General features: G+C 32.3%; 1 protein-coding gene across 1 annotated transcript; it reads left to right on the top strand.

Moving 5' to 3' along the window:
• The first annotated feature begins 8,426 nt into the window (after positions 1-8,426).
• Positions 8,427-21,819, top strand: LOC129883259 (uncharacterized). Its single transcript, XM_055957885.1, has 18 exons — positions 8,427-9,160; positions 9,697-9,807; positions 9,920-9,976; positions 10,093-10,169; positions 10,551-10,650; positions 11,738-11,811; positions 12,449-12,549; positions 12,627-12,730; positions 13,358-13,411; positions 13,511-13,566; positions 13,656-13,694; positions 14,683-14,821; positions 15,033-15,217; positions 15,685-15,752; positions 15,843-15,915; positions 17,055-17,116; positions 18,059-19,229; positions 20,962-21,819. The coding sequence occupies exons 1-18, from the start codon at positions 9,080-9,082 to the stop codon at positions 21,209-21,211; spliced, it is 2,802 nt and encodes a 933-aa protein (XP_055813860.1). The 5' UTR covers positions 8,427-9,079; the 3' UTR covers positions 21,212-21,819.
• Positions 21,820-21,952: the final 133 nt, after the last annotated feature.

The raw sequence follows: 21,952 nt of genomic DNA, 5'->3' as shown, positions 1-21,952 counted from the left end.
AAGTCTTGAATCCTCATTTTAGTTCTTTTCCTTGATTTTATACCTTTTTACTCAAACGAGTAATCCATGGCAGGTTCTAATGTTTGCAACCATTAGAAATCGTTTAAATGAAAGAACTAACAATGCAACGCTCACACTATAGGTATTCTTCCGTAAAAAAATTCTATTTATGTCAACTTGTCACGAATCCCACAATCCTTAGCTATAGAGTTTAGCCATTCATGGTAATTGAAAACATAACAAGCAATTGCATTAATTGAATAAGAATTAACTTGCAAAATGGAAGTCAATCAGAAATCAAGTTAATCTTTGAAGAAACTTCAGTAGCAGCATACACCATCAATGCATTTTTTTCGCTAAACTCCATCATAATAAAATAAATCCTAAAAAAATACTATTTATAGTCCAAGAAAATCTGAATTTTAAAATGTGAAAGTTGGTCCTCTGATGCATGTATGACATTTCGTCTGACGGTCCGTTACAGATGTGATGGGCCGTCGCCCTGGCCATCATCACGTAATAGTAGATGGAGTTAGATACCCCTTAATGATGGTGGGCCTAACAGCCCGTCACAAATGTGATGGTTCATTAGGTGGACGGTTGTTTAAGAACTAACATTTGTTCATAGTTAAAAGCATCAAATGTGCCGTCTAATGACGGCACATCAATTTGCACTACATGAAATTCATTTGGAGATAGCTTTTTTTATCAAGATTTTTTGTTATTCAGAACTCAAAACTAAAACTGATCAAGAAAGGAATAACGGCATCACTCTACCATATTTCTTAATGGTTGTATTTTTTCTTCTATGTATTCACTCATTTTAACTTTGTTATTTCTGTTTTAGTTTAAATTTAAGTAATGAAATAAAAAATAATTACACAATAATACTGGGTGAAATACTAATTTCGTATTATTCTATTGAATAAACAATGTTGAATAATTTGGGTAAATATTTTTGTCTCAATTATATGAGGAGTTTAGGGCATAGTGATCAAAATATTTAATTTTAATTAGAAATTTGTTTATAACAACAATAACTGCATATTTTCAGTACAGTTTCATAAATAATTTTGAAGAATGTAAGGCGGATCTTACCATTAAGTTCGTAATCAACGTATAAATTACACAAAAGGTTCTTTAATATTCTTCTTAAAAAAAATTAAATAAAAATTACATATACTACCCAAAAAGTATTATAAGACAACATGAATAATAAATTAAAATATTTTTAAAAATTATTATTTTTTAAACTGAAAAATATTCAATGTCTATTTCAATAGATATTTTGATTGAATTAATGAAAAAATAAAAAATAATAGTGTTTTCATACGAAAAAATTAAGAAACTTTCCACTATTTCAATGATAATTTGTCTTTCACCATATATTTTTCTAGTGAACCTGTTTGGTGAAAAATAAATGGAAAAAAACATACTTTATAACATAAATCTTTCATTGAATCATGATGAAAAAAATTGATGTTTTTAGTATTGCCTAAAATTGTGAGTTTGAGTCCGCAAGAGAACAAAAAGGGTACGAGCCTCCAGGGAAGGTAAATTTTTTTAAAAATTATTTAATTAATTAACTATCTAAATTTTCATCTTATTAATTAAAAATTATTTTTTCACAGTGTAGTTCCTCCACCATCATTTCTCCTTTCTTAATAAATGAACTAATTAATGGGAAAATTATACAAAATAAATCAATTGTGAAATTATTTACTTAAAATGGACCAATCCAAACTATTTATCCTTAATAGACTCATGACCCAAACTATTTACCCTCTTACCCACTTTCTCCCTTTTAATTTCGCGCATGACGTCATGCTGACGTTAGCATCACTTCTCCTCTTTGATACCATCAGAGTATATTCAAACAGTTTCTTCTTGATACCATCAGAGTATAATATACTCTGATGGTATCAAGTAGTTTCGCTGAAACATTGTTTCTTTCTTCTTGATACCACCAAAGTATATATATAATCTCATAGTATCAAATGTGTATTTATGCCAGTGCCCCTTTCCTTGTTCCTCTTTGATACTATCAGAGTATATTATACTTGATGGTATCAAACAATTTATCAAGTAATTTCTTCTTGATACCATCAGAGTATAATATATTCTAATGGTATCAAAAAAGAAGAAACAGTGTTTCAGCAAAATTACTTGATATCATCAAAATATATTATATACTCTCATTGTATCAAATGCGCGAAATAATTAAAAACAAGGAATATGAAAATAATGAGGTATCCAATAATAAATAATTTTCTTTTTGGGTATAACAATAATTTTCCCTTCATTAATATTGTGTATTTGTTGATCTAAATAAATATGAGTGTATGGGAATTATAGGAATCTTTCGGGGACCCTTTTCTTTTTTTGGATTTCTTCTTCCTATGTGGGAAACAAATCTAGGAAGATTTTGTTAATAATAAGTTTAAGAAGGATATCATCCTTATAATTGGACTATTGGAGACACAGTCGTTTAAATTTTTTTAATTAGAAAGACACATTATTAAGAAAATATCAAGAAATAATCTTTTTTATATATATACTTATATTTTATGGTAGCTAATTCGAGTGGATGATAAGTTACACTCGAATAGAGACACGAGTTGAACTCCTATAGAATTCAGCAATAAAAAACCGTAATAAACAAAAGTCTGATAAAGCAATTTCATGTAAAAGTAAAAGACGCACAAATCATGAATATTCTTTTTCAGAAAAAAAATAATATTGCTTGCATAACAATATCTTTAATAGAGGATGTTCTTTTAAAAAGAAATTAAATTTTACGCAATTCATATTTAAACTAATCGAATTGAAATATTAAATGTCAAATAATTATACATTAAAACAATTTTAAGAAGGATGGAGAACAATAAGATGGATTTCTTTTCTTTTCGATTTTTCCTTACCTTCCTTGCCAAACCAAACAACACATTACATAAGGAAAGGTGTTTCAAATTTTTCACAATGTTTTTTATTTCCTTTTTTTTTGTGCTTTACTACTATGAAAATATTTTTTAAAATTCTATGCAATTAAGTTTAGTGTTTAATTAAAGGGTTGATAATTTAAATCCTCGCGTAATAGTCTAGACTTGTGTATGGAATAAAATCTAAAAATTCCCTAGATTATTCTTTAATCCTCCTTTGATTGTTTTAATATTATATATTTTCTTGCGCAAACAAAAAATTAGAAATAAAAAACAACAAATGGTATATATATATATTGAACCTTCAAAAAAAAGATGACATATATGAGAATAAAAAATGATTTTATAAATAAGTTATTTTTTTTAATTTGGTGTTCAATATTTAGTATTTGCATTGAAATTTGATTTACATATTAAATAACATATTTCTAAAAGCACTATTTTCTATAAGGATATTTTTCATACTCAAAATTCAAGTCTAAAATTTGTGATTAAGTAACTTATCATTAAAAATTTGTTATAAGGTTACGTTGTTCTTAAGGATCTTATACATTAAGGAACTAGCGTTAATAGGTTCCAAACCAAACTAATTTCCCTACCACCATTAAAAGAAATTAAAATAGCTAGAAAAAAGAAAAAGGAAAAAGCAGAAGCAAGATGACAACAAAATGCCAAAATTTTGGAAAGTTTGTGAAAAAGGAGAAAAAGTTTATGGTTGCTTCAATAATGTTGGTTCTCTTTATGCCAATAATGTTGCAATTTTTTTCCAATATAAAATAGCATAATAATATGAGTGAGTTTGACTTTACTATTATATACAATATCATATAAAGAAAAATAATTTTGAACCTTATTTACCCCTTTATAAATTCAGCTCATAATTAATGTAAGAATTGTGGAGAAGCATAATTCAAAAGCTAAGAGTAATAATGTTTTTTCTTTTTGACTAAAAAGTAGTGTAAGGAAGAAAAAAATAGTAATATTATTCATTTTAATGGTAATTGTAAATAGACCAACAACTTCTCCTATGTTTTAGGAAAATTACCTACTTTATCTTTGTTAAAAAATTAGCACAAGTTGATATTTTGGGGATATATATATATATATATATATATATATATATATATATATATATATATGACATCTTGAATTTTAATTGTAATATTTTTATTTTTTATTTGGTGTTTGACATCTGCATTGAAGTTCGACTATTCGAATTCGAACCGTGTAAGGCCCTATTTTTGGAAAGCTCTCCCCATTAATTTTTTTTATACCTAAGACTATATTTGGTTAAATAATTTTCAGAATACAAAATGATTAATCGAAGAAAAAACTAATTTAACTTTAAGAGTTTGACTTCTTTTCAAATACTTTGACTATAAAGGATCAAGCCCCCCCCTCCCCCCCCCCCAAAAAAAAAAAGAAGAAACGACAGAAAATACTTAAATTCTACAAGGTTGATTAATATTGGTTCATGTACTAATGCTTTGTCAACAGAAATATGTTTGGTTTAAGTCCAAGTAATTAAAATTACTGTAAATAATCATAATCTTCGAATTCTAAATTTCTATATGATTATGTGAATTTATCACTATCCTAAGATACATACATAAAAGATATTTAACGTTTTAGACCTCTCATCGAGGATGGAGTTAGAAGTCGTTTAAGTACGGATTCCATCGAATCCAGTAGCTTTTACTGTAGCAAAATATTTGTATTGAATTTAGACATTTTTAAGATTTGCAAATCTAACATATAAGTCATTAGTCAAGTACTTCTGATCATGAATTATTCAGAAAATTTGACTAGGAAAACTAAGGGCTGCCAAGGCTGATTTTTTATTTTTGATCCAAGATAAAACTATCGTCTAGAAAGAAAGAAAATCATTTAGATGCATCTTGATATTTTTGTTTTGTGTGACCAATAGGTTTCAAGTTTGAATCGTAAAAGTAATTTACTAATGCTTGTATTATGATAGGATGTTAGCATATCACACGTCTAGGGTGCAACTTTTCCCTTTAATCTCGTGTGAGCACGAAATACTTTATATACTGAACTATTATTTATTAACATTTTGGGTTTCTAAAAGTAATTTGATCTGATTTGCAAAAGCATTATTGTTTTTTTTTATAAACAATTTTTTCATAAGCTTTTCAAAATAATGAGACAGAATTTGATTGATTTTTGGCTATATAGTTCAAACTCTTCAAAAATGAATGCGTGTCAGATTCTTAAAAAATAATATATTTTTAAAAAATTCAACATAAATACAACATTAAATGAAAAGTCCTCATAACCTAAATTTTTAATTTCAACTTTCAAATAACGTTTGAGTTCATTGTAGTTTAACTTTCGAAAAATCAAATTAAAAATGCAGGTACGTAGCTGTTAATCAAAACGCCACTGGTTTTGATATTTTCTTTTCTTTAAGGAAAAAAAGCAGATGAATTATTATTTATATCAAATGGCTGTTAAATAATAAATTGATTTTTTTGCTTTCACATGCCATGGCCGACAGCCGACTTAGAAATAGACATACAGCTGTAATATTTAAACATCCCCTTTTTTATTTTTATTTTTATGTTAATCACACTATCTAATTAAAAACTTACTATTTTAAGCTATAAATTTAAAATAAAAATATATATTAATTAATTATAAATAGGTAAATAAAAAACATAGTATTTGAAAGATACATGTCTTGTACTTAGAAGTCATTTGATTGGATGACTAGCTTGAAAGTCTGGTATAAAATTTGCCTTTTTTTTTTAATTTCTTATTTGATTGTCATTTTCAATACCTATTATAATTATAACTAATAATAGTATTGCACTCACATTATCAATTTTTCCAAAAATAATCTCCTCACAAATATCATTAATTATATAACATGAATAATTTTTAGAAGTCGCTCGATACGAGAATAAAGTTACAATAAAGACTATATATAATGCAAGATTTTTTGTTTGATTGTCGTATTCAATACCTACTATAACTAATATTAATATTACATTCACATTATCAATTTTTATAAAAATAATCTCCTCACAAATATCGTTGTATTACGTCAACAATCTTTAAAAATCGTTTGATACGTGAATAAAGTTACAATGAAAATTATAATGCAAGATTGCAATGTAAAAGAAGTAATAATCATTGTATTATTTAGTGAATGTGTATTTTATTAACAAATTTTTAAAAATTTGTGTCCAAAATGGATGGCCGTTCACCGTCAAAGTCTTTTTGGCCTAACCATTTTCTTTCTTATTAAAAAAAATAATTCAATTTCAATCTTGATGGCACCAAATGTTTCATCACAATGGGTCCCACTTGTCTACTTTATAGAAATATTTCAGGCTTTCACTTTATTTGGTCCTTATATCAAAAAATAAATATTTCATTTTATTATTTATTTTAATATATGAAGAGCAATTCCCCCCCCTATATTAGTACCCTTGATATTGAATAACTAACACTTTGTTTGGATAGTTGTTACATATTGTTTCATAATGCATCTTATTGTATTATATTGTGTTGTACTGTATTATATTTTATTATTTTAATGAATACAATGTTTAAATAGATTGTATTGTTCCCCTTTGTTACATAATGTCACACATCCATGGTTCAATAATAAAACTTACAAAAAGAAATAGGGTACGGAATATAGTTACTATGAAAGGGTAAAAGATGAAATAAAATTATTAAATAATAAATAAAGACAAAATGAGAAAAAAATATTAAGGTAAACACGCGAACACACCAAATCGGTGGTTACATAAAATGGATTTTTTTCGTCGTTATCTAACGATGGATTTGAACGATACGATACAATAGAATGTAAGTAACAATAAAAATAAATATTGTATTTAAATTAACAATACAATACAATACAACGGGTAACAACCATCCAAATAAGATGTAATAGTAGACAAATTAAGAGTTTCAAAGCAATAAATTGAATTTAGTAAAATACATCTCTAAGTAATTTTTTTTAAAGTATTATCTCAGATTAACATAGATCAAGTAATAAAACGAAGAAATTAATAAAGAGACATGGATTAAAGCTGGTATCAATACTAATAAAAAAATGATGCAGAAAACAATTGAAATTGATTTTAGTAATTATTCAAATAACAAAAAATGAGGGAAAAAATATTTTTTGTCATATGACTAATCAAAGCAACCTAAATTTTTCAAAAAAAAAATTAAAATTCTCTTTTAATTGAGAAGTGTAATTTTTTTAATTAATTGTCTCTTTCTTGTGCTCAATCATTAAAAAATATATTAAGAATTCTAGAAAACAAATGAAGTTGTTTTATAAAGATATAAAATTGAATTCTAGAATCTTTTAGGTGACTTAGTTATTCCTGACGTCGAATTACAATATGATTTATTTATGTGAATAAAATAAATTATACAGTAAATAGCTCGTATACACTTTAAATTAGTTACAATTCTTAACAATGAGTTTCATGTGTAAGATATGATTTATTTATCTTAGTTTAATTATTGATACTCATTTGATTTGGTCAATTGGTTAATTTTCTTATCAGCTAAATTTAAAACGTATAAACTTAAATTCTAATAACGCCTCTATTGTCATATTTATTATTCTAGAAGATACCATGTACACCACAAACTTTAGACTTCAAAGGAATATTTTAATTTTTTCTGATGGCAAAATAAGTTTTAAGACTTTTTATTTTTATTTTTAAACATGATATTCAAGTAAATATATGTTTAAAAATTAAATGGTAATTCACTAATTATTATGTAATATTTTTATTGTAATTTATAGGTACAAGATTTAAGTCATACTAATAGTTTGCTTGATTAAGTTCTTAAAATGCCCAAAGTAATTTGTTTTTTTAAAAGATAATTAATTTTAAACATTAATGTCTCCGGCCAAGTTCTTAGTGGAGCAATAAGTATTTTTTTAAATATTAGTAGAGACTGACTATATTTAAATATTTAAGCAAATTTTTTTTTAATTTTTTTTCCTGCAAATTAAATGCTTTTGAGTTGCTTTAAAACAAGATTACTCATATAGTAAAAAGTTACATTTTACTAAATTAATCCATAGTAAATATTTTTGTAACTTAACGCTTAAAAATACATTTTGAAAATATTTTTCAAATACAAATTACCAATCGTTATTAATAACAAAAATTATCATCTTTTCTTCTGAATGATTTGTATTGTTTTTTTTTACTAGTTATTATATTTGGAGTACTCTTATATTTGAACTGAAAATCGATAAAAATCGTGTATATTTTATATTTGAATTGAGAATCAGATAAAAATTATGTATATTTTATTTTTTTCAGATTTTATAAATTATTTATTTTGATACCTTTTTTTTATATAGTAATTTTTTATTTTTTTGATAACTTGACTTAAAATTATTTATACCTTTTCAAAAAGTGAGACAGCTTCTCATTATCATATCACTATCATATAATATTAGAAATTCTTTTTCTTCAATCATCCCTTCTCTCTCTAGAAATTTTTCTCTCTCTCTCTACACATCAACAAAAGTGTAATAAGACCCTTACAATTACATAAACAAGAAGCCCCAAATTATATTTCTTTGATGATACACTTGGCAACTGTTTGACACAGTTGCAGAATTCCTGGTTTACTGGTGTTGGATCTTCTCAATACTCAACACCTTTTCAAGAAAATCCAGCCAAGGAAAAAAAAGAAGAAGAGGGTATAGAAAAAGAATACAATAAACCCAAGAATCAACAACCCCAAAACATATTCTTTGGTTATTTCTTTTGAAATTTTCCCAAAATTGGATTTTGGGCAAAAAAAATTCAATCTTTATAATACCCAAGTTTTGGTTTTGTGTTTTCTCTGTTTGAGATTTGGGATCAAAGTGAATTTTGATCAAAGTTTTGTAGTGTAGTAGTTGAAAGAGGAAGTTGGTGGAAGAATTGAACCTTCTTTTTTTTTTTTTTGCTTTTTTGGGGGTTAAGGCACTGTTTGGTGTTCTGCTGAAGAGAGACAAGAGATTTTGGTGTTTTGTGTATATGGGAATTTGGTAAATGGTTTTGAGGTTCTTTTGATTGGAGAAAGATTGGATTTTGAGTGGTTAAAGGGCGTGGTGAGAGGTTTATAGAGTTAGAATAAAGATGGTGAGTGGTACTTTGTTTCATTATAGGAAGAACTCATGGCCACCTGAGGAGTACGTAACTAAAGCAACTTTGCAATTGGTAAGTTGTAGTCCTAATTTTTGTTATCTAACTACTTGAGTTCTGTTATTTTGTTTGTAATGAACTAAGTTTTGTTGTTTTATGCCATGTTGAAAATTTATGGGACCAGTTGAATATTATTGTGAATATTTGCTGACTTTTAAAAGCCATAAGTCATACTTAAGAACAAGAACAACAACATACCTGGTATAATCCCACAAATGGGTACGCAGACCTTCCTCTACCTTCTTTGAGGTAGAGAGAGTGTTTTCGATAGACCCTCGGCTCAAGGAAAATGTTGTTAAGGATGTTTGAAGTTGTAATGAACTGAATCATTTTTCTTTCTAATGTCTTGATGTTGGTCCTGCAACTCCCATATTTATCTCCTTTAGTTTTTGTTGTTTTTCGAAAGAGTGTTTTTTTGGGGGTGGTGTCCTCAAAGGATTGGACAGGGGGAAGAAATCATTAGTGCTTTTTGCCTCCGCTGGGATTTTCGCTTTGTGATGTTCAATTCTTTTATAGTTTTAGTGACCTCCCTTGTATTTTGCTTGCTGCAGTTTGATTTTGATAGTGCTGCACCACCATCTCAAGCTTGGAGAAGGAAACTAAACAGCCATGCTAGCAAGTTAAAAGAATTTAGTGTCACATTCACAGAGGCAATAAAAATGGTATGCAAGTCTTTTTTAGGCTTTTAGCACCATTGTCAGATAGGAAAAATTCTCCTGGATTTTGTCTTGTTGCTTTGTCTTAAATCTTTGTTTTTTTTTCTTTTCTTTTTAGGTTCGGCTTGGTATACGTCTATGGTCATATGTAAGGGAAGAAGCGTCCTATGGAAGGGTAACTTTCTCAATCTCATCTGGTTTATGGTAACCACTAGAATAATTTCATGCTTGGAACGAGTGTTGTAAGATAAGGGATTAAAGCAAGGTCTTACCGTTCTCTTACATGTGCAGAGAGCTCCAATTGATCCCTTTACACGAGAACGCTGTAAACCATCAGCATCTCAGGGTGTTCCCCTTGGAGGAATGGGGTAAGTGTGTATAGGGGTCCTTTGGTAGTTGGTTAGAAGCTAAGTTATTCATGTATTAAATCTTGCATAAGTAATACTATGTTTGGTGTTTGGTTTGTAATTTAGAAACCTGCATAACTAATACATGAATAAGTTATGAGGTAGTTTATGTATTATTTTTTTGCAGGATAGAAGATGCAATAATTAATACATGAATAAATAACGAAATCATGCATAAAATAATACATAGATTTCCTCATAACTAATCTCTGTATTACTAACTAATACTTGCATAACTCTAACCAGCTACAAACGATGTATAGACTAGTGAATGGCTGCTCTTCTGCCATCTTGGAATTGTTTTTATTGATCTGATGATGTATCAAACTTATAACATCACAGGAGCGGCAGCATATCTAGAGGCTTTAGAGGCGAGTTTAGGCACTTTCAAATTCTTCCTGGAACGTGTGAGGCTTCTCCAATCATGGCCAATCAGTTCTCAGTACTGCTCGTTCCTTCAACTCTATATTCTTTCAGTAAATATCTTTATTTGGATATTTTGATGCTGTTTTGTGGTTTTACGAATGAGGAACAATCAGTGTGAGTTCATGATGTGTGAGCTAGTCATGCCACTGTTATCCTTTCCTTTTCATAGCAAACAATCAGAAACTCTGGATCTAAAATGAAGCATACTGATCATGCAACAAAAAATGTGATTTTTTCATAGGTTCTGTACATATGTATATCATGTTTTAGCCCTAGGCCATTGGTTCAGCAGCAAAGTTACAAACATGGGATGTGTGGTAGGTGTACTACACGAGTTCTACGCTGGTAGAACCAAATCTGTTATTGAAGTGGAGAAGGGTAGAGGGATGGAGCCATCATACACCATATCTTGATGTTTAAAACAACGGATTTCTCGGTTAGGAAAAATTTATATAGTGTTCTGTGATCATTCTTTTGAAAGGAATTTTTAACTCTTTACAATATTAGTCTTAAAAGTTAGTGTTAATACTTCCCGTCAGCAAAATACCTTTATTAGAAAAATTAGCCATGACAAGAGAATAAATGGGTTATCTGATGATATAATTAAATGGAAAAGAGTCAGAATTCCCCCAACATATTAGAAAAGACTTTAAAAAGTTGTCCTTCCACCTATTGGATCCCATTTGCCATTAACTTTAGTTTTAGGATTAAAAATGCCCTCCTTCAACGGAATTAGACATGCCATTGGTGGATCTTTTAATTAAGCAACTGCTATTAAATTTAAGATTCCGTTGCAGATTTGTGAGTTGGGTTGAGCCAATCCAGTTGGCTTTCTAGAGCAGGTATATGCATGTGATAGAATTAACAGTCCTGTATCACGATAAGCTGTCAAGCATCTCAAAAGAAAAAAATCACTTGAAGCGGATAGTTATAACAGAGTTGTTGCTTGGGAAGACTTTTTTGTCTTGGATGTGTGATTAAAGCAATTAAGTTATCATGATTCCTTGTCTTGGATGTGTGATTAAATTAAGTTATCATGATTCCTTGTCTTGGATATATGGTGATAATGCTTAATTTATCACGATTCTTCTTTAATAATGCAGATATTCATATCCCGGGATGGAGGAAATAAAAAATATGCATCTGTTTTATCTCCAGGAGAACATGAAGGTCTAGGGTAAGGAACTAAGTATCTGAAGACTAATTTCAACTTCATGCCAACTGATAGTAAATTTCTTCTTTCATTATTGTGATAAATGATTTTTTTTGGTTGTGGGTAGGTCGGTGGGAGGGGATGTCCCTTAACATCCATCTTCCTTCCATTTCTGATATGTTTTCTCCATTTCTTGCATTCATTAACCACATCAGTAGTTCCTTGGAATTTAAAATTTAAAAAATCCAAAATTGATCACGCGTCGAAAAAATTGGAGTCTCTTGTCGAAATAAAGAGAAAGTTCAACAGCTGATGGACAACCAACTTGCTGAAATTTGTCTCAAAGATAGAAAAAAGAAAGAAAAAAGTCCCTTCGATGCCATACTGTTACTACACTTCATACACAACTTATTAAGAAATAACTAGCGGTATGCTTATGTTAAGTTTCAGTGGCTTTTGTGCTAATGCGTACATGAGGTCTACTGTTTTGAAGTGAGGTGTGAATTGATTTGTTTATGATGAAGTAAATGAGCTTCCTCTTGTTAAAATCATTCCGACCCCCGACTTGATACCTGAATTCCATTTACATTTTAAGAGAGAATAGAAAAAGAGGAAAAGGTAAAATGTGAAGATTCTCATGTCTGGGGTGTCCATCTTACAGGAAGGCTAGTGATCATGGTATATCATCATGGGGCTGGAATCTGAGTGGACAACATTCTACATATCATGCACTCTTTCCTCGGGCTTGGACAGTATATGATGGTACTGTACTTATTCTCTGAAGTATTAATTTATCTGAGTTTCTATAGATGTCATTTAGATTTTTCTTTCATATTCAGGTGAACCAGATCCAGAACTGAAAGTTTCTTGTCGGCAAATATCACCTTTCATCCCACATGACTACAGCGAGAGCAGTCTTCCTACATCAGTTTTTGTTTACACTGTATGCGTTCTTGTTCTACTATATGACCTTTCAAATGCTGCTTCTCGTTCTATTGAATGATGTGATTCTTTGATCAAATGAAGTAACTGTCTGTTTAATGACGCAATCAAAAAAAGTTTTTTTTTTTGAGAAAAAAAATGTCATTCTTATGATGCATGACTTTCCTTATCCCTGTAATATAATATATACATCTATTGAATGATCTCAAAGTGAAACACAATTTTAGTGTACGCTAAATGCAACTTTGCAGCACAAGCCATCATCTATGAGGATCTTGAATTGTGGTGGAACCAGAAGTCATGTGAATGGTTCACGCTGATTTTCTTTTAAAAAAATGGTTCATGTGGATCAATATTTTCTTAACTGCTATTTTCAATGCTCAGATTTAACCGTTTCTCCTTGCAAGAGAGTCAATTAAAGCATATTTGTATCCTGTTTCTGGACATTTTTAGATCCAGAAAATTTTAACATGCAGACATGCTAAACTCCAATGCAAAAAGTCGGAAGTCATTTGGAAATTAATGAAGTGACATTACATAATATGATCAGCATCAAGCTTGATCCGAGGGACTTGAATAACTGCTCCTCTTGTGTGCTTATTAGCGTCTTTCTTTTGTCTCTTGGCAGTTGGTGAACACTGGGAAGGAAAGGGCACAAGTCAGCCTTCTTTTTACATGGGCGGTAAGTGGTTCCACTCTTCTGGTTGTTGCTATTGTGTCCCCTTCAGTAAAAGACTATGGGATTATTCAATATTCAGTCACAATTATTTGTTTTGTACAGAATTCAATTGGAGGTGTCTCACATCTATCAGGAGATCACGTGAACGAACCATTTATGTGAGTATTTATCAAGCAATCTCAATTATCTTCCATTTTTGCAATTGATTTCCATGATTTCCAACTCTTCTTTATCTTCCTTTTGACAGAGGTGAAGATGGGGTCTCTGGCGTACTCCTACATCACAAGCAAGTCATCAAACTTTATTAGCTAGATATGACGGTTGGTTTGCAGATGTTCCTCGGTATTTTCAGTTTTGTAGTTGGTGAAAGTCAAGGAAAGGCTGTGACTGGAGAAGTGAAAAACAAAATTGTTTGTCTCTACATGTCAACACTTATAAACAACTTCCAGAGAGGCTCTAAATATCTTTCCTCTTAAATACTTACGATTAGAGTAGTCAAGCAAAAAAATGATCTAGCATTGCGTTGGAGAATAATGTTTCATAGCACATTGTATCTTTATATATCTGGGCTCTTAAGTCTTTGCTTCTCCCTTCTCTAGAACTGAAGAGCTGCTGTTAAAACAGTAATGGACAGGCCTAAATCTTTCAGTCATTATAGTATAATCATCCATTATTCTGTATATATGTATTAACTTTTGACGATTAGAGAATGTTATTGGTTTTTTATTAGACAATTCTGACCATACGAGATACAAGGGACTTCAAAAAATTTCTCAATTGAACACATATTTAATGAGACAGTCATCCACTGCGAGGCTTAAGGCACGTGACTTGAGCTCAAAGTGGCAAGTGGATGTCTGTGTACAGTTTTATCAACTAATCCATGTGCCAGACTGAACTTTGAGTAGAGCAAAAAGTTAAAAGGATAAGCTTATCTTTTCTTTCCGGTTTTAGTAAGCTACTGCTTTGATATTGCATATTATTCTACTAGTTTGATTTGCTGCCTTTCTGCTTTTGATGTTCAAGAGTTGCTTTTAGATGGGTAGAAGACTAGATTTAAAATTCTAACATGGTATTAACTGCTAGTAACAGTTATTGACCTTTCTCTGGGGTGTCCCTCTTGGGATAATGGCATCCTTGGTCATGACAAAAGGAAAAATGGCATTTATTCCATGCGTCATGGTCGAGGTGTTATTTTCTCTTTTGTGGACCCAGATCTATGATATGAAATTTTGAGTGTCGTGCTGACAGATGTGTTGTTGGCTGGACTACAGGACAAAAGAAAATCCTCCAGTTACTTTCGCTGTAGCTGCATGCGAAACTCAGAATGTCAGTGTTACTGTTTTACCCTGTTTCGGCCTGACTGAGGGAAGCTGTGTAACAGCAAAGGATGTATGGGGTAAAATGATGCAGGTAATAGCTTAAACTATGTTCTGATAGTTAACACTTCCCAGTGGCCAGTGCATCAATTAACCTTGAATCGATGGCCCATTATTGTCCTTACTTTTTATCCGATCTGGAGACAAATCCTGCATCAGTCCATATGGGTTAAAATTTCTGCAGCAGGAGTTCTGTTTGGGCATTAATACATGTGTTTCTCATGGCTGCCTTATCTTTTTAAAAGGATGGGCACTTTGATCGAGAGAACTTCAGCAAAGGACCAAGCATGCCATCATCAGCTGGGGAGACACATTGTGCTGCTGTTTCTGCATCTGCATGGGTTGAACCACATGGAAAATGTACCGTGGCATTCGCTGTTGCTTGGTCATCTCCACAAGTTAAATTTATGAAAGGAATGTCATACTATAGGTAATATCTCATGCATGGATTACACTTCTTGGATGTTGGATGTACACTCGATTGTGGTCCCATATTGTTAAAATTTAGGTTCTTTGTGACTAATGCAATTTTACCTTTTGTTTAAGAACAGAATTATTTTGATTATAAATGTGTTCAGTACAATGTTTACCTGTCACTTTATCCTCAAAAATGTAAAAACATAATGAGATGAATAGGCAACAAGAAAGAAAATCTCCATCCTCATTATATCAGGAGTTTGCTCCTTCTCAAAAATTATATCAGGAGTTTGTTACTTCTCAAAATTATATCAGGAGTTTTGTCATATTTTAGAGTCAAGTTTGTCAAGCTATCATATATTATTGTCAAATTTGTCAAGGTATTAATTTTTCATCAAAGTCCTATGTGTTAGAAGATGCTTGTCTTATTCTTTTTCTCTCTTTTATTTTCCTTCTCTTGGGTGTGGGGGTTTGCTACAGGCGGTACACAAGGTTTTATGGAACCTCAGAAAGGGCTGCGGTAGATTTGGTGCATCATTCATTGACTAGTGAGTGTCTCCTGTTCTGCTTAGATTCCTGTTTGATTTCTTAGTTGTACTTATTAATTGTTGGCATTATTATTCTTCTACATTGATCAGATTATAAGCTATGGGAAGAAGAAATTGAGAAATGGCAAAATCCTATCCTTAATGATGATAAGCTACCGGAATGGTAAGTTTGATAGAGTTTTTGCAATTGTGGAAATAGCATTATGCTTTTTTGTGTTAGTTATCATTAAGAGCATAAGAATAATTTGAGAAAGGAAGGTTAGTATAAAATTAACATATACAACTTTGCGATAAGATCTGTATGACTTACCAACACTGCCTACATCCAATTACGCATTGTGTTTACTACCAAGATTTTGTTACATAATATGTATGTATGTATGTATGTACTTGCTCTCTGTGTTCATTCTTGTGGAAGATCCAAATAATTCCACATATTAGCTGTCCATTTGAAACAATCATATTGTGCATAATTGAAGTAGTCCAACAACATTTTTTTGAAACTAGTCCAACAACATCTGATGATGCACATATAAACTACAGAACAAGTTGTTCGTCAGTGTTATATTGAAGTCAAGCAGAGTACGTGGAGGTGGAGGGAGATTCGAAAAATACACGCTAGAGTATATTATGGTGAACATAATGTTAGTATTTGCTTTTGATACATGCCGTTTGTATGGTCGGACATGGAATGGGACAGATGAAGCATATTGAGGAAGAATCAATGTCGTCTTTTTTTTCTTCTTATTTTTTTCTGAATGTAAAGTGGCCCATATGATAACGATGTTCAATGTAGTTACTTTTGCCTCTTGGAATCCATGCAGACTTGGGGAAAGACAGGGCTCAACGGAAGAAAAAAATATAGGCGATATCAATTAGTTGAGAATATGTTTTAGTCATGTTAGTACATTTACTTCAAGTGCCAAGCTTGTTAGGACTTCTTTAGCCTTTAGAAAATATATAGGACTTCTTGTACTTCTTATTTTTATTTGTATATTATTGGCCTCAGATGAGTTTAAATGGAAAAACATGATTAGTGAGGATTCATATAGCCGGCACCAACTAGTTTGGAAGCGTAATTGTTGTTCTCTTTCGTTTGTACTGTTCTTTTCGCTCTTTCTTCTAGCTATTGGCTGCTTGTTTATTTTTGTTGCTATTTACAGAGTTCGTGTTTCACTATTTTGCTTTGAACATTTTTGAGAGTTGTAGCTGAATATTACTATTGTATACTCTCTGTTCACACAACGGTCAAAATATATGTCTGATGTGAGTGCTGAGGTATTATGACACTGAATTTTACAGGTACAAGTTTACGCTGTTTAACGAGCTGTATTTTCTGGTGGCTGGTGGGACAGTTTGGATTGGTATTCATCTTTTCTTTCATTCTACACTTGCTATTGTCTTAAAATCTTGATTTGTTAGGATTGTGAGTCAGTTTTTGATTCTTTTGATTTTGTTGTAAATATTGTTTCAGTGCAACCCATGTACTGACTTGTCAATATACACAAGTGTTATCTTCTCAAAAAATAATTAGCATCTTGAACGAATCCTAAATTGTAAGTGCTATATTGAACCTCTCATTTTGCCACTTGAAACACCTATTGGATCCGAATGGATGATTGGGGTTTGATTCCTATTCAACACAGTTGGGTAGAAGTGCTTGCGGGTTGAGGGAAGACAGATGATTGCTTCTGCTGCTCTCTTTCATCACTCTGTTGAACCCTGAATGACATTTTTCTATAAGTCTGGAGCATCCTACTAAGTATTTTGTGGGGCTCCAGGTGGAGTGACAATGCGGTCTGAGTCTCTCAGAATCTTACTTTCAGAGGGGATAAGGAAGAACGATTTAGAGATCTTTGTTCTTTCATGGATAATCGTGTAGTTATATCATATCAGTTGACAGAATTTCGTGACATCTTCTTAGTCTCCTGTATTTTCCTCCATTACTTCAACCCTTTTCATAATGGGTTTACTGAAGTCTAAGGATAGACTTTGTTCAGTTGAAGTTTGCATGTTTACCTTGAGTAGAAGGGTCCCCATAGCAAGTCTCCCTCCTTCCCTCTCTTCTCTCTCAATTCTAGTCTGGCATATGCTGTCCTTAAAAAGTGACAGTGTTATTGTACTCAGCTAAATTCCAGACATCTCAATAACAGCTCTACCTGTGAGAGAGTTGGGTTTTATCACTCATCTGTTGACTGACATACTACCTGTTCAACATGTTGCTTTAGGAACAAAGAGTGGCTCGTTATTCCTTTTTAAATCCAATAAATCACTATGGTTGATTTTTTTTTGTGTGCCTTCTTCAGACTCGGTTAGTACCAGAACAGCGAGGCCGAGCAATAAAGCCAAAGTAACTAAAGTTAAATCGAACAAAAATGGTGTACAAGTGGAGCAGACTGCATATAATGGTTATGGGGAAGACAACCAGTTGTCAAGTTCTGATAAGTTTTCAGGGTCAAGTACTGACAGTGATGATGTGGGTAGGTTTCTGTACTTGGAAGGCGTAGAATATGTTATGTGGTGTACGTATGATGTGCACTTCTATGCCTCCTTTGCACTTCTTGCTTTATTTCCTAAAATTGAGCTCAGCATTCAGCGGGAATTTGCCAAAGCTGTCTTATGTGAAGATGGGAGAAAAGTGAAGTTTCTGGCAGAGGGTAATTGTGGAATACGGAAGGCCAGGGGGGCTATTCCTCATGATCTAGGAATGCATGATCCTTGGCACGAAATGAATGCCTATAACATACATGATACTAGTAAATGGAAGGACCTCAATCCAAAATTTGTGCTTCAGGTCTATAGGGACTTCGCTGCAACTGGAGATTTTTCCTTTGCTACAGATGTCTGGCCTTCTGTATGTGCTGCAATTGAGTATATGGATCAATTTGATCGTGACAATGATTGTCTAATTGAAAATGATGGTTTCCCAGATCAAACATATGATACATGGACGGTTCATGGAATAAGTGCTTACTGTGGTGGTTTATGGCTCGCTGCTCTTCAAGCTGCAGCTGCGATGGCCATGCACGTGGGCGACTATTCCTTTGCAGAAAAATGCAAAGGCAAATTGATAAAAGCCAAGACAGTATATGAGGAAAAATTATGGAACGGCTCATATTTTAACTATGACAGTGGTTCTAGTAGTAACAGTAAGTCAATCCAGGCTGATCAGCTAGCTGGTCAGTGGTATATGTCATCTTCTGGCTTGCCTGATCTCTTTGATGGGGTAAAGATCAAGAGTACTCTTCAAAAGATCTATGACTTCAATGTCATGAAAGTTCGTGGAGGCAGAATGGGTGCAGTAAATGGAATGCATCCAAATGGAAAGGTGGATGATACTTGCATGCAATCCCGTGAGATATGGACTGGTGTCACATATGGTGTGGCTGCGACCATGCTTCATGCTGGTATGGAGGAGCAGGCATTCACTACAGCTGAAGGCATATTCACCGCAGGCTGGTCAGAGGATGGCTATGGGTACGTCACTCTTATCACTTTTCCCTTGCATCATTTAGTGAATTATGCTTGATAAATAGCTGGACGATATACAAGTAAAAATTAGGCAACTCTCTGAAAACAATCACGTTTTGTAAGATCCTGTTTATCAACATGTGTCAAGACTCAAACACCTAAATGTTTGAAGCATAGGAAACACTGCTTTAAGAAGTGATTTTAAGTACTGTACATAATTTGCTTAAAGTATAGCTAGAGGACACACTGTTAATTATAAAGAGATCATATAGAACATATTTCATTATTTGGTAATGCATAGCATGTTATTCTTGATTTGGAACGACATAATTTTTGTATGTATCCATAATATATCAAGTAATTTGTTACATATACAGAAGAAATTATGTTGCATTTTATCCAATCTTGTGGAAATTACCAACACAATGAGTATACCCTACCCCACCCTTCTAGTGCATGCACCGAGGCTTGCCATTCAATGGAAATATGTTCAAATCTTGGATAACTCTTCACCAACAAATTATGTGGAGTTTGTCATATGAAAAGTGTTTTCTTTAATTGATAGCCTTGTATATTGAATCCAGCAGCTGTCCACCACTGTCCCTTCAAGAAGTCACGATTAGGAAAAAAGAAAATATGAAGAGACCAAGAAGAAAAAAATTCAGCCGAGACCAGAGACCATGAAATACTGAGGAAAAACATAAAGCATTAAGGGGACCAGAAATGGATCATTAATTTAAGATTAAGTAGCAGCGAGAATTACCAACAAAAAGTACAATAAAAAAAGAGCAGCATTAGTAGATCCCACAGGGTTTAGGTTCAGTGGTGTGGAAGAAACATAGGTGTGTGGGCAGAGCATCACGAATTTGAAACATGCTAGGTGACCGAAGCCTGGTATATAAGTGGGAGTGGGTAGAAGTGAGGGCCTATGTGGGCTTGAGTTTTGAACCTGTGGCCTACTGGGATTGAGGCATCTAACTCGCAGGGTATTTCTTGGTTATTCTTTTTAGAAAATGGGAGCAACATTAATATAGCAGTCTACATAAATAAAGAAATGAGCTAGCAGAAAAAATATGACTTGTATATTCCTCGTTCTTCTTCTAGATCAATATTCCCATCAAATGGCCTCTTTTTGTTTTAGAATTTAAGTTTCCTTATTTATTTCTTGCAGTTGCTATAGCCCAACTTTAAATACTTAATAATGTTTTGCCTCCTACATTTCTTTGTTGATGAATAGTCGGTCCTTTGATAAAAGACTTGACAAGTTTAAAAACAAATAGGGACACGGTCAATTGGTGTCGCACTGTTCTTCCTCTGGACACGGTCAATTGGTGTCGCACTGGTCTTCCAGCATTGGGAGACCCACATAATTCCTACATCCCGTTCATCTTAAGATATCCGGTATCCGTGCTTCATATATAGTTGGTTTGAGCACGACGAACAACAGATAATTCTTATGAAGAACACCATTATTTTCATGTGTCTTGGTCAAATAAAAGTATTTATCCCATGAACGGTGGAACTGTAATGTTGAAGATAAAAAGATTTCTTCTTTAATAAATCCATTTTATTTTGTCTACCTTACCTCGAGCGCTTTTCACCCTAGTTCAAGCATATCCATTCTTGGTCTGTGACTTAATTCACTTGCCATCATAGAAGATAGCAGTAGGATTTATGTAGTTTTTGCTCTTTGCTTTAGGCTTCTTCCGTGTCTTTATCTTTCCATTTTATCATGCAGATACTCATTTCAAACACCCGAAGGTTGGACCACTGATGGACATTTTCGATCTCTGATATATATGAGGCCTCTCTCAATTTGGGGTATGCAGTGGGCGTTATCGATGCCTAAGACAATCCTTGATGCCCCTAAGGTCAATATAATGGACAGAATTCAAGTGACCTCACACACACCCCAGGAGACGGGTGTCCGGAAAATAGTCAAAAAAGCCAAATGTTTTAACAGTTCTATCTTCAGCTGTTCTTGCTAAGAGTCATTTCAGTTCTTAGGTTTTAACCTTTTGTAGAAATCCATTCCTTTCTTCCATATCTAGGGGGACAGTGAAAAGTCGCTGTCTGGCGAATCACTTAACACCAAAGGTCAATTAAAGAAATCTGCAGTACCATACATGATAGAGATATAATGACGAAAATTAGTATGCGAATTTGGTTCTTTATCGATGAGTTTCAACTTTGTAACACATTGTCATCCTGTCTATATTGCAACATAGGTGTAATTTCTTGTTGCATTGGTACATAAGTGAAACTATTTTTGATGGTATTGGATAGCGCGGGCTCAAAATGGAGCAATGTAAATGGAGCAATGTGGACTACTTGCTTGAGGTTGAGGCGTAATAGTTGTCCCATTAAAGCTCTTTACTTGTATAATTTGAGACGTGCATATGTTCTCGAATTTATGTAGCCTATATATATGCGAGAAAGTAAGTTTTGATAGGATGCTAGTATACCTTGAATGAATTTTCATCTCATTTTTCGTATTCGAGATCTCAAAAATGTTAGATTTTAACAAGAAATTAGCTTTTAAACTATGTTTTAGAGTTGAAGCTCTATTGAAACATCTTTGTTTTCTTTCTCTCAACATTATGTGAATTATTTTATTCATGATTATTAGCCTTGTCCCTTTAATTATGTAGGGAAAAAATTACCATATATTTTGCAAAGTAGCAATCAAATTCAAGCATAAACTATAACTTTTTCCTTTCAAAAAAAGT

Source organism: Solanum dulcamara, chromosome 3, assembly GCF_947179165.1.
Source record: "Solanum dulcamara chromosome 3, daSolDulc1.2, whole genome shotgun sequence".
Lineage (NCBI taxonomy): Eukaryota > Viridiplantae > Streptophyta > Magnoliopsida > Solanales > Solanaceae > Solanum > Solanum dulcamara.
Note: the sequence above shows the minus strand (reverse complement) of the source record. Positions and strands in the feature narration are given on the sequence as shown.

Coding starts and splice junctions, on each gene's coding strand:
- LOC129883259 (XM_055957885.1), top strand. CDS start 9,080: ATGGTGAGTGGTACTTTGTTTCATTATAGGAAGAACTCATGGCCACCT. Junction 10,170..10,550: donor GTTCCCCTTGGAGGAATGGG/GTAAGTGTGTAT, acceptor ATAACATCACAG/GAGCGGCAGCATATCTAGAG. Junction 12,731..13,357: donor CATCAGTTTTTGTTTACACT/GTATGCGTTCTT, acceptor GTCTCTTGGCAG/TTGGTGAACACTGGGAAGGA.